Source organism: Equus quagga, chromosome 11, assembly GCF_021613505.1.
Source record: "Equus quagga isolate Etosha38 chromosome 11, UCLA_HA_Equagga_1.0, whole genome shotgun sequence".
Lineage (NCBI taxonomy): Eukaryota > Metazoa > Chordata > Mammalia > Perissodactyla > Equidae > Equus > Equus quagga.
In genome coordinates, this window is record NC_060277.1 from 2,016,000 (window position 1) to 2,029,498 (window position 13,499).

Below are 13,499 nucleotides of genomic sequence, written 5' to 3' on the forward strand. Positions count from 1 at the left end.
GGCAAATTAGCCCCAGATTCTGAAGGCAAATACCTGGAAGATTGCCCTGGTTTGGGTTGAGGAAATTAACAATGTCCCTTTTGGAACTAGGTCAGTTCCTTATTTTAATTTCTGATCCAACTCAGGACTCCAGCTGTCAAGCTCTCCCATAATCCTCCATGTCAGTGAAATCCCTTCTAAATATGTTGTAATTAGCTTGCAGAAATAGGCAACAGAAGGTGAAGAGTTCGGATAATATATGACTACACATTTCTCACATGAAAGTGGACGTTTGAACCTTTGAGAAGCCATAAAAAGTGCTTGAAGAGAGAGTGTTTTGTCTGAGACAGTTTTCCTTGAAATAAGCAATTGACCCTTTCTATCAGTTTCAGCCCCAATAATCCAGACTGGGCAGCTTGAGTTTGCGGAAGCATTTAGTGAGAACTGTTGCTTCGAGCATAAGCATTTTTAGTAACTTCAATGTAATTGTCCCTGAACTGCTGTGCCCTCGACAGGTGCCACAGGAGAGCTGCGTCTGGCTGGTGCCATGGCCCGTGGTGGGGTAGGAAGAGGACTGAGAAGATCTGGCTATGGGCACGCAACAAGGCGTCAACCTAGAAGGAAAGTGTCTCTTATTCGTTTGGTAAAAAGTGTAAAAAGCCATTCCTGTGAAGCGTAGACATGAAGAACAATCGTTTCTGCAATTTGAGGTCCACACGGAAGTTTCTAGGGTAAAGTCAGTGTTGATGAGAAACAGACCAGCTTAACTGCAGTGCGTGAGTTTCTCATCACTTATCAGCACAGGCAGCTTTTGTCACTGTCCAAGGTACTGTGAAATGGGGCTGGAAAAGCAGCATCTTCCTTTTCTAGCATCTTAAAGACTGTGGCCCCTGGAGACTAACGGAGGAGAGATGGAGTGAGGTAACTTTTAGGCAGAGAAGTCAGTCAGTGCTGGATGTGCTGAAAGCCTGGAAGTGAACAAATACCCTGCTGGAAGCCACACTCACTACTTCTGAACACGGACGAAACAGAAAAGTCAAGGATTAAGGTTAAGGGAGTCTGCAGAAGGCAGCGGTCCTAGACTGCCATTGGATTAGAAGGGAGTGGTCCCCACTGCTCCATGGCCGGCCGTGAAAGTCTCCTCGAGCCTCCTGTCGTATAGCAAGCCCTTTATTCTCCTCCTCTCCTGTTAGCCTTCAGCTGCTTTTCTGGATGAATGCACTACCATTTAGTTCCAGACTGTTGTCCCCGAGGGAAGAGTGGGGCACTGTCTACACACAATGTCATCCCCTGTCTGTCCCCGCCCATCTCCCTCCTTGTGGTACCAGCCGTTTCCCATCAGCAGCGACACTGGCCTCGTGCTTCCTGGGCGCTCGGGAGCGAGACGGCCCCTGGAGGAGGACAGGTGCTGCGGTGGAGCACAGGGTGGGGCCTGAGAGTCTGGCTTCCACAGATGATCCCGCTCTGGGCACCTGGGTTTGCTTGTCTGCAAAATTGCATGACAGTAGGGTTGCGGTGAGATTGGAGCAGGTCACCGTGTGAAGGCCCTTAGCACAGTGTCTGACCTTGGTGGGTGATCAGTGAGTTGAGGCTGCTGTTTTATTTCCTGTGACTTCAGAAGGCAGGTGCTTCTTCCCTTAGCCTTCTGTTGCGTCTGTAAAGCTCGGATCTGCACACAGCTGGTCACAGTGCGCAAGGACGGGTGTGAGAGCAGGGTGGGTGCTGAGGAGGCCCTGGGGAGCCAGAGGACAGAGGACACAGGTGAGGCCTGTGGGAGTTAGCCAGGTGAGGGGAGCAGAAGGATCTTAGAGGGGTCCTGGCAGCGTGTACAAAACCGATGGTGAGAGGAGACCCGAGTTCCGGCAGCTGCAGCGTCTGTAAGGCTGAGAGGAGAGTGCGAGGTCACCGCAGCAGGAGTTGCTGAAGGGTGGCGGGGAAGCAGCTGTGGGGTGAGGAAGAGCAGGTGTCTCAGGCTGAGGGCTGGAGTTTATCCCAGGGGAAACTGAGGCCTTCAAGAAAGTCACATCAGATTTGCATTCTAGAAACATCCGTCTCGTTGCTGTGTCCATGACTGGTTTGAGGAGGTCAGGCCTCAGGAGGCCAGTTAAGAGCCTCGCATAGAACTTCCTGTCCCCTCAGGACAGGTGCTTCTGGTCGCCCATGGCCTGGGAGACAGACACAAGCTAGTTCCACGTGGGTCCGAAGTCTCGATATAGAGATTCTGAGGGAGGGAATGAAAGGTTTTTTTTAATTTGCTAATAGGAGTTGTTTTTTGTTTGCTTGATGAATTCTCGGTTCCTGTCTTTTTATGTTTACATGAGCTGTCAGGTAATTTAGGGTATCAGTCCTGACATCTGTGGAGCCCTACTGAGTATACAGGTGTGGAATTGTGGGAATAAGTTGGTAACTTAGTAACACGCCTCAAAAATGTCTGCAGTTAATAGCCGACATATTCCTTTGGTTAGCGTTTATGCCGTCTCCTGAAAACTGGAGAATCCTTCCTCCTCTTCAGACATTTAGGCAATATTTGAGTACCTCTTACATTGCAGCCATCGCACCAACGTGCGCACAGGAGGGATGCAAGGCCTCCAGACCAGCGATGCCAGCATCGGCCTGCCTTCCCCGTAGTCAGTCGTGTCCTGCTTAGCAGCACTGAGAGCTGCTGGAGAAAAACCAGCACCATGGCCAACAACTGGAAGCACTGACTGTTTACTTCCCCCATGTCGAGACGATGGCCTGCTGTCCAGCTTCCCCCACACCAGCCCGGCTTGGAGGGGGCGGGGGGAGAGGCCACTGTGGATTTGGAGCCACTACAGCTGTCACTTTTCTTAAAACCAGGGATAACTTTGCCCCCTCCTCCAGGGGACGTTTGGCAATGTCTGAAGACTTTGAGTGTCTCAACTTTGAGGGAGGGGGTGTGGGGTGCTGTTGGCACAGAGCATGTGGAGGCGGGGCATGCTGCTAACATCCTGCAGTGCCCAGGAGAGCCCCACCCCCCCAGCAGAGCGTCATCCAGTCTAGACTGTCAGGAGTGCCGGGGTTGAGAAACCCTGCGTCGGAGATGTCATCTGCATTCACAGGCTACTTTTGGAAATGTAAGCTGCTCGTTGGGGGCATGACGGTCCTCAGGCAGCTGTGGTGCTGGGTCTCTGGTGGTGGTGAGATGTGTTGGACTGCACCTGGCATTTCACCGGCTCCTGCTGAGAAGTCTCCTTCCAAGGACATGAAAAAGGTTCACTGCGAAGTCCAGCACGGGCCTGACCCTCGTCCATCCCAGAAACCCTCCGTGTCCAGTTTCTTTACTGGGCCAAGTCCAGTGGAGGCCTGACCCTCGTCCATCTCAGAAACCCTCCGTGTTCAGTTTCTTTACTGGGCCAAGTCCAGCGGGGGCCTGACCCTCGTCCATCTCAGAAACCTCTGTGTCCAGTTTCTTTACTGGGCCAAGTCCAGCGGGGGCCTGACCCTCGTCCATCTCAGAAACCTCCGTGTCCATTTTCTTTACTGGGCCAAGTCCTATGACTGAGAGAGGGTGGAAAGGTTTTGTTTTCTTCCATTCGTTGTATTTCCTTTTCCAAATTGGGCCCATTGCTCACCCAAATTCATTAAGTTAGTTGGTTTTAATCAAAGTATTCTGGCCCTGTGTCACATGTTTAAATTGTGTAAGGGCACAGCAAGGACTTGACATGATTCTTTTTCCTCAGTTTCCCCTCTATGCCCCTAGAAGCAAAGCTTCTTTAAAGACAAGCCTACGGTAGAATTGTGATAGAAATGTTGCATTCAAAGTTGACAATGCAATTTGTCCCTGGCTAAAAGAAGATAAATCCTGAGGACCTGTCCTTAATTTATCCACAAGTAATTTCTGAAGCCTTAGCGTTTATGTTCGTTGGTTCATCCTCTCCTCGTTGAAGACCTTCAGAATGTCTCAGAATTCGCTGAAGGAAGTCAATCTTTCGGACCTTCCAAAGGGCAATGAGATGTCATCTCACATAGCTTTTCAGCAGCTCCACGTCTGCTGTCAGTGAAGGAGGAGGAGTGGCCGTCTCTCTGCTTCACTGGTTCTGAGTGGTCGCCTTTTGCAGATGCTTTTGGTTTGGGAACAAAATCAGCCAACATCTGCAGGGTTTTAAGTGTCAATTTTAACACATCAGGAAACCAAAAGACAGAAGAGTCAGGGAAAATAGTGAATAACATTTAGACGGTGTTGGTAGACACTTAACGTTTTTCATGTGTTCAGTGCACATATTAGACGTGTCGTGTTTGGCCCCGGCTGAGTCTGATGCCTGAGATGGAGCTGGTGTTCGGCAGCCACGTCTCAACCAGGGGAGGCCTCCCTGCTCCCACCCACACCCTTTGGAGCTTGACTGGCTCTTTTGAACAGGAGCTTTTCTCCTTTTTCACTTGGTTCAGTGAACAAGGTTACTGGTTAAACACAGTGGCGTGGAGCTGTCTGTCTTGTCACCCGTGCCTCCCTCCTGAGTGCACCCGGGCCGTGAGAGAGAATGCTCCGGATGGTTAAAAGGCTGCCTCGCTGATGGGCTGGTCTCTGCCTGGCCGAGGAGCTCAAAGCAGCAGAGGAAGCACGCAGATATGTGGCAGCATGTTCCAGAAAGAAGGGCCTTAGGATGGAAGACTCTGAGCTGACCTGTGAGTTCCGGGGCTCCTCAGCCTGTGTTGAAACTCTCAATAAATACAGGAATCGAGCAGCCTTTACACCAGTGTAGACAGATTAAGCCTCAACAGGTAGAAGCACAGAGTAGGAAATCTTTTAATAGTTTTGTTTGGGAAGGAAGAACTCGTTTGTTTTAATGTTCTTGGAAAGATGAGTGGGGATTTGCGATGGATTTCTGCTGCTGTCTTCGTTGCCCTGGGGCCACGTGATAGCTTTCTATGAAAATTAAAGGCAAACCACCACTCTTCTCCATTTTCCATGTTCCTACCTTTTCTCTTTTGGCAAAAAGCAAGTGAAAACCTCAACACCCCCTCAGGTCTCCTTAAAGAAAATGCCGGACCCAGGCAGTAGCCAGCTACACACACACCCGGACTTGGCACCTGTCTTGCGAGGATTTCTCCGTGCTCTTAGCATTCTCGTGCCTGGATCAGATCGGGGACTTTGAGAAGTTGCTGCTTTCTGTTTGGAGGGTGTATGTGGGGAGTGCTGTGGGGAAAGACCTCTTTTCTGCCTCCTGGCTTTTTGTGTAGTTTTGGGTTTTTAAAATCAGAAACACTGCCTGCATTTTCCTCCTGCATCTTTGCTCACCAGAGTACCTTCCCTTTGTGGTGTGTAACACTGACTCGCAGGCTTTACAGAAAAAACTCCAGGCTTTGGATCTCATGAACTACGTTTGGAGAGAGGTTTTTATCACTGTATTTCTACTCTAGAAGTTTCTTCATGTAGATATCTTATCAAGTTTAATTTTTAAGAGTAATAAAGATGCTTTATTCACTAAATATTTGCACTTTTAAAATATTAAATGTCTTCATTTTCGTAGATAATAATACTTTCAAATTTTATAATAAAAATGCATCTGATCTAGGAGAGAAGTATGTTATGTATGATGTCAGTGTCCAGTAACCATCAGGAGGCAGATTGTGGTAGGAACAAGTGGTTTGCTTTGGTACTTTACATGGTGAAATACGGAGTCAGAGTGGCGTGTTAGAAAAATCTTTGCAACTGCATCTGAGTCTGCCTTTGAGCTGTGATGCGTCCTCACTCTGTGACGTCAGACACGTTCTTTGTCTCTGTGCGTGCCTCGGTACCCTCGCTGTGCAGTGGGAGTGGTCCCGAACGCGCGGGGCTGTGCATGCACTGAAGAAGAGGTGGGACGCCTTGCCTCTGCCTGGCTTCCCAGGAAACACCGGTGTTACTGTTACATGTGCTGGTTCAGTTAACTCGCTTTTAGATCCGTGCTGTACTGAGTGTGTGGTGGAGATCTCTGTGCGTCTTACACAGAGTGCTCAAGCGTTGGGATCAGACACAGTGATGCATAACAAGTGCTGGGTTCCATAGCGCTGTAGGTAAATGTGATAAAGGAAGTTTGCTTGAATGGAATGAAATGCAAGTTAGTGAGAAAACTGGATAAATGTCCAATAGATAAATTGTAAATTGAAGGGGAAATTTCTTTTTCATCCAGATAATTGGTAAAAAAAAAATTCTAAATAAGTGGTTTAAAAATACTACATTTTTTGAAGACACTGGATTTTGGTCTTACTTTTCCAATTTCCATCTTTTAATTTGATATTGAGTAGACCTTGCAAAAGTAGAGAACCTAGCAGCTTCGTGTTTCCCTAAACTAAAATGTCGGCGTGAAAACCGGGACTGTATTTGGTGTGGAGATGAAGGAGCTGTGCTCTCCACACCTGAGCCGGCAGCCCCTGCCCGTCCTGAGTCTGGGGGCTGCGGGAACAGAAGCTGCCCTGGGGTGAGGTGTCAGGTGTAGGAGTGACCCTGGATGAGACTGCCCTCTCTGGGTATTTGGCCTTTTCTCCCCTTGTCACTTGTCACCAGCTGTTGGGTAACGTTTACGTGTGTTTCCCACATGAGAATGGTGCACGATGAGGCCAGGGGATTCTGTCTGATTTGCTCACTGCTGTGTCCCAGGCACCTGCACGGGGCCTGGCAGCCTGGAGGCACCTAGTCAACTTGTCAGTTAGTAAATGGATCCCTGGTCTTCAACCCGACGGCCCAGAGGAAAGGCCACCCCTGCTCTGATGAAACACGCAGAGTAACAGAAGCAATGAGACGGTGTCCCGTAAAATCAGGGTCTCACGGCCTAGAACACACTGTTGACCCTGCAGCTGACAGAGCACCAGTGGTTTGTTCCAGCTTTTGGAAGAAGGAAAAAAAGTCAGCAGGAAATGTTCCTCTTCTGTTACAGATGATTAACCACGTGCCAAGCAGAACAGAAAGCCAAAAGATTACTTCCCTGAAGAATAGTTAAATTAAACACTCTAGCAAAATAATTCCGTGATAAAATTCCAGGTCACAGGCCACCTCGGCTCCCTCCTCCCCTGGGCTGGGCGGGGCAGTGCTCCGCCCACAGGCTCAGTGAGGGTCGCAGGCAGCTGGGTGGCCTCAGGCTCCTTCACCAGGAATTTTGCCTGACCGTATTTTTCAGAAGATAAGAATCTTGTTAAACCGCCTCTCACGAAAGGCTGGCCATTCTCAGAGTTACATTGAATCTGTACCTCCATCAAGAAGACAGAACATTGTACATTAGAGTCAAAAGACCAGATTTCCACGCTTAGCTCTGACTCTGACCACAGGCAAAGCCCATTTATGCTCCCTGGGCCTAGGTCCCCCCCGGAAGGCGGCCGCGGGCGCACCTGCCAGCGTCAAGTTAGGATGGTCGGTGAGTTTATTCGCAGGAAAGCGGTTTAGATCCATACATGCTGAAAACAATGCAAGTTCTTTCCCTGAATGATAATTTAAATGCTTTATGACTTTAAATATATTCTATATTTGTCAACTGTCATTAATTGGAGGAGAACCCAGCAAAACAGCAGAAAGACTAAGGTACAATTTTAATGCTATATTTGGAAAAGAAATTGAGGAAACACTGTAGCATAGTTGTTAAGATACTAGATTTTAAAGTAAAATTGATGGGGATTTTCTTTATGATTTAGCCATTTACGTTAGACACATGTCTTAACATTTTTGAGCCCCAGCTTCCATCTCTGTCCCGTGGGGAAGGTGTTACCTAACAGGCCGGCTCCAGTGAGGAGTAAACAGAATGGACCCACGTGCTGAGGGCGGGAGTATAGTCTGGAGCCCAGTGGATGGTCAGTGAATGCAGCCGTGCCTGTGGTTATGATTTTAATTCTTTATAAATACCATTGGGTGTATGGTTTGCTTTTTCAGTGACATGGGACTAAACTTTTACAATGCACCAATTAGCCACTATTCTCTGTGTAAAAATCTGGTAGCAATTTCCCTAGAGAAAGTGGTTCTCTGGTTTTTCCATCACTTACTTTTCTGAGCCTGATGAAGTTGAGATTGGGTGGGCTTTGAAACAAGCATCAGAGCAGTTAGTTTCAGGTACCATCGGTTGCTCAGCTAACCCTCCTGAGAGCGCCCCAGGGGTGCGAGGTTGAATGGAGCGTAACTCGCCCTCCACAATGCAACTCCCACCCTCCTAAGGGAGGAGCACGGGCAGGCGCCCAGCAAGAATAGGAAGTGAGGGTTGCCCTTCTGGGGACGCCTGCTGTTAGTGAATCTTCTTGCCGTCCAGCCAGAGCGGCTCACGTTCAAAGAGAAAGTCTGCGGGATGTTCCAGCCATGAAATGGAATGGAAGAACAGGGAAAATGTAGATCAACAAAAAAGGCATCAAGGTAGCAACACGTATTGTCACCCAACTAGAGACGTTCAAGCTCCGAGACTTACAGCTGCAGTCTAAGAGGCAAATCGTGGAAGCCCTCCCTCGTTCCTCAGAACATCTCGCTGTCCTCGTCAGGTGAAGTCTCTGATCTGGATTTCGGTACTGAACTGCAAGCACTGGTGTGCCATCTTGACCATATAACTCATTCTCTTATCAGAACCTCAAGGTGACAGGAATAAATAAGCTTCAACTGAACTATAGGCCAATTTCAAAACTTAGGTTAGGTTTTTAATGTATAAGAATCCTTCTCAATTAGAAGATAGTTTTCTACAAAACCTATTTAAAAAGATAATGGCATAATCCACTTCTGGATCATAATCTGGTTGTATAAATGTATTCTTACTATCTTATCTCAGACAGAATAAAATAGCATTGCCTGAATAGCGAGTAACATAGGCTGAGAGACCAAGAGGGCAATAGTTAATAGTTAAGCTTTCCCCTGCTTGATCTAATATTAACAACGCAAGGTTTTCATGTTTTTCTGTAACAACGGTTATAAAGTACTGGGTTAGAGATTGACATTTTTATATAACAGTAAGAATTCTTGTCTTTAATACTTGAATTTTATATTTTACTTCCGATGATCAAAATATATATTTTAAATATGCAAGCATTTAAGTATGATTTAATAATTGAGTGCTATCAATACTACCAACAGTCATGGTCAAAGTTAAAAATAAAACAAGTCGGGACCGGTCCCGTGGTGCAGCAGTTAAGTTCGCACGTTCCGCTTCGGTGGCCCGGAGTTCACCAGTTCGGATCCCGGGTGCAGACATGGCACCGCTTGACATGCCATGCTGTGGTAGGTGTCCCACATAGAAAGCAGAGGAGGATGGGCACGGATGTTAGCTCAGGGCCAGTCTTCCTCAGCAAAAAGAGGAGGATTGGCAGATGTTAGCTCAGGGATAATCTTCCTCAAAAAATAAATAAATAAATAAATAAATAAAACAAGTATGACATTAAGGAATTTTTGTTGGATTCAAGTTAGGTGAAATCATTAAGAACTAATCGAAAGCTGTTTACATCCATGAATTGTATCTGTATGTGAGAATTCTCTTAGTTAGCAAATACTCTACGTTTGGCATATTCTTAAGTATGTTCTTAAATATTTAGTTTGTTAAATATTTTTAAAGGTATACAGTGGGTGTTAGGAATTAGATGGGGCCCTAATACTAAAGCAGCTCTCAATTGTGTCAATTTTGTATAGTGTTTTAGACTTTTTATATAAATTATACCATCTGAAACCAATAGCACCTGAGTTTATTGTTGCTAAAACTGAGGATTTATGGTCGCCATAACAGGATTATAAGTCCTGTTGCACACACCTTAGAATGTGTGAAACGGAAACAGTGTGTTTACTTTGGGTCTGGAGCAGGGCTGTGTTCTTTAATTGTGCTGTAAGCTTAAAGCAGTTAATTTTTTTCTATGAAAACGCTGAAATGGGTCTTGGATTTTGGTGTGGTGTGGTGTGTGTCGTGACAACCAGTAAGACCACATTTGCACAGCTAACTCCCGGCGAGGGATGAGCTAAATGGTCCCCTGATGGTGGGTGAGGCTGGAGTCTGCAAGTCCCAACCCAGGAAATGGTGAGTTTGCTCATTTTGAGAGCTGGGATGTGACAGCGGACCCATCGTACCTAGAAGACATCAGACAGACTTGCAAACGAAAAACAACAGGACAGACTGGTTTCCTTTTGCATGCCGTGATATGTAATCTGGTTTTTGGTGAAGACTTAGGGGGATAATTATGTCTAGTGACAAAAATATCTGTTTATTTTTCAATCATCTTTTTGTAAACATGTTGCTTAAAATTTTTTAGTATTTTAAATTATCGGGTATAACATAGCATTACTGAAAGTTTGGCAAAAACAGAAAAGAAAATCGCCCATAATCCCGTCCCCCTAATGTGGCAGTAGCAGTTTCCGTGCCTTCCCTATCAGTGGCAGTGTGTATTTATAACCTAATTACTTTATTAAGGCTACATTACGAGCCGTTGTGCACGGTGCTGCCTGACTTCCGGGACCTCACTGGGTAGACAACAGACCATGAGGGCCTGCCCTCCGTTGACTGCAGCAGCTTGTGATTTCTCACGGTTATAAGTGGTTGTTGGGAAGAAAAAACTTTTCCTTGACTCTTTTAGGTTAAGTCCCTGAGGGCCTGTGAATTAAACTAAGAAAGGACAGATGAACAAGAAAAACAATTTTTATTGACTTTTATGTGCACAGGAGTTCACAGAAAAGAAGGGAAACTCGTGATTACACTGCGGGGCTTATATACAATTCTAGCAAGGAAAGGGGGTTCGGGCTTCAAGAGACAATAAATTGGGGACAAGTAACTAGGAAATAGAGAGAGAGGGCTGATGGAAGATAAGGGTTAATGTGTAAGGTGTGCTAGGCGAACCCACCTCAGTGCTGACTCTTCTGTCTCTGGGGTGAGAGTCAGTCTCCTCTTTCTGGTACGGGAGGGGACACTGTCATAAGGACATTTATGCCCTGGTTTTCGGCAGATGAGGCAGGTGAGCAGAGACTTCTTCCTGCATCTGCTGGCTCTCAGCTGCCGTCAGTGCATTGATACTTAATGCCAGTGTGCATCCTTTGGCGTGGCATCTGCTGATGCCCTTCATGGCACTCTCATGGGCATCTTTGGTGTAAGGCTTTTCCCATATGTTAGATTATTTCCTGAAGATAGAGTCTCAGAAAGGGGACTGTGGCGCCGACAATTTTAAACCTTTTAATGGTGGTAGACAAATATTGCTAAATTCCTTTCCTGCCAGTGCACCAGTCTCCTGTCACTCTGTTTTAATACACCTACGTACAGCTTTCTGCCCCACGTGTTTTCAGGGTTTTAGGGCTACATTTGGAGGCACACGTCTAGTTCCTCCTCAGGGTACACATTAGATGAACAGTGAGGGATTGTCTGACCCAGGACCCAGAAAGGGACAGTTGTAACCACAGGTGAAGCTAGTGCCAGAGTTCATGGCTGTGCGGTGGCTGCAGGGGCGGCGTGAATCGGAGCAGGGGTGGGTCTCCAGGCGTCCCTCCTCCCTGCTGCGTCTAACGTCTCAAACGATCCCGGGTAGACCTTTGGATGAGGGGTAACTGAAGATACCTTCTAAAATGCGAATAGATCATTGGGTGGGGTTAAATCTTAGTGAGCGGTTCTCCCCAAGTCCAAATTAGCGTTTGATGGCCACTGGGACTGACGTCAGATGATGGGTGGGCTCTGCAGGGGCGTGTGCCTCAGCATCTGTGGCTGAGACCTGGAGCTGGGGCCACCCTGCTGGGTACCCGCTGGTGGAGCTTCTGGAGGTTTGTGAAGATCCTTGGAGCTCCGTGCACCTAGTTAGATGGGGAGGGAACCAAGAGGCTGACACACTAATTATGGAGACAGAGCACTGAAAAGCAACAGTTTTGCTGATATTTTCCATGGTTTCAAAACTAGCGAACAAACAAAAACCTTTAAAAAATACACACATGCATACCCATATAAACGAGGAAACAAAAGTAAAAAAAGACATTGGAAAACAGACACAACTTCTCTCAGTGAACACTTAGAGGTAAAATCACGTGGTCTGTCTTTGTTGATGGAAGTCCCAGTAATAATCGGTTTGGGCTGAGTGCTCTGGAGCTCTGTCTTCACTCTGGTGCCTTTTTTAAAAAATTCATGTAATTTTGAATTGGGTCAAAATTTTTGACCCGGTTGCTCCATATGGGCATAAAGATTAAAAAAATCAAATTAATTCACCAAAATTCGTCCCATAGGAAAGAAGAGGTGAGCATCCTAATGGCCAAAATAACCATAATCATAAGATTTTCCTCCCGCCGGTGGCTCGTGGGGGGCGTCTCTCTCTTCCAGCGTCAGCTCTGATGGCAGAGTCTCGTTACGGAACATCGTCAGACGGCCCACCGCTGCCAGAGTCCTTACACTCACTGCCTGGACAGTCCCTGGAGTTTCCAGAAGGCGTACTGTGACAAATGCACATCAGGGAGTCTGAGGACTGTCGCCATCAGCTAATTGCCATTGGGTGGAATCTTCAGTGTGTTTGAAAACTCTGAAGCAGCTTCGATTTATTATAAATTAATGACGTAGGATGTTCATTAATTATTGAGCCTTGTTAAAATACGCTGGATGTTGCACACAAGGTTTACAGCCAGCAGGAGGTTTTGAAATTATACCCATGAGAAGAACAGAGAGCTTTTTACCGCCGTGCATCTGCAGTTGTGTGTTAGTGTTACAGTCACCTTCAAAAACCAGGACATCGATTTATGCCATTTAGCCTCTCCTCTTCCGAGAAAATTCAGCTGCTTTGGGAAAAAAAATGTCCGTCTCAAAAAGCCCCTCTTAAGAAAAATGATATGAATTCAAGACCTAAGATACTGATGTATACAGTATAAATTAAGTAAATATTTTTTTTACAACAGTATCTACAGTAGTTACAGAATTTCCCCCTGGAGTTGTGTCCTGAATGTGTTGGTGAGAAGGACAAAGGTTTAACAGAAGCCACGTGGAATTTTAAGCAGTGACGTTTATTCGGGTTCTTTTGTTGTACTCCTCCGCAGAGCTGTGTCCTCCCTTTCAAAGCCCTCATCCACTTTATCCTGTAACCTTCAGAGGTGCCATCATTTTCCTGAGGCCTGTGTCCCTGTATCCTCGTAGATCCTTGTAGTCCATGTGGGCAGGACCGTGCCTGCCTCTGCCCACCTGTGTACCCCACTGCCGACCTGGTGCGGTGCGTGCGGGCGCTCTGAACAGTGGACGGATGGAACAGTGGATGGGGCTGGATTCTTTCAGTCGTTCCAACATCCATGGAACATCTTTAAAGGTAATAAAATGTTAGTAGCTGTGTTTTCTTTTCTCAGCATCTGTTTGAAAGAATCAGCATCTTGTGTCTGTCAGGCGTTGCTATAACACCATTTTGTAGAATGGGCATGGATGCTTATAGGAGTTCATTGTCCTTTAACAATTATAGCCTTCTGAAAGGCTCGACTCTCCTCATTCAAAGGTTTCAATAATAATGTTGCCAAAAGGACCTTATTGCAAATTAAGCTTATATGTAAAGATTTTCCAGCACAGACCCCAGAGCATTGCTATCCTTTTTTCTTTTTCTTTTTTAATAATATTGTGTTTTAGCATAGCACTATTTGA

The 13,499-nt window shown here is 46.4% G+C and overlaps 1 protein-coding gene across 7 annotated transcripts in view; it reads left to right on the forward strand.

The window, feature by feature from the left end:
- Positions 1–13,499, forward strand: part of MAP7 (microtubule associated protein 7) — a 126,184-nt gene that overhangs the window by 33,505 nt on the left and 79,180 nt on the right. The window contains exon 1 of one of the 7 annotated variants that reach the window (XM_046675389.1): positions 4,494–4,623. The exons of the other annotated variants lie outside the window; for them this stretch is intronic. Within the exon in view, the coding sequence (XP_046531345.1) occupies positions 4,602–4,623 (22 nt within the window). The 5' untranslated portion in view covers positions 4,494–4,601. Of the gene's footprint in view, positions 1–4,493; positions 4,624–13,499 lie in introns of those variants that run through there. 7 annotated transcript variants of the gene reach the window in all.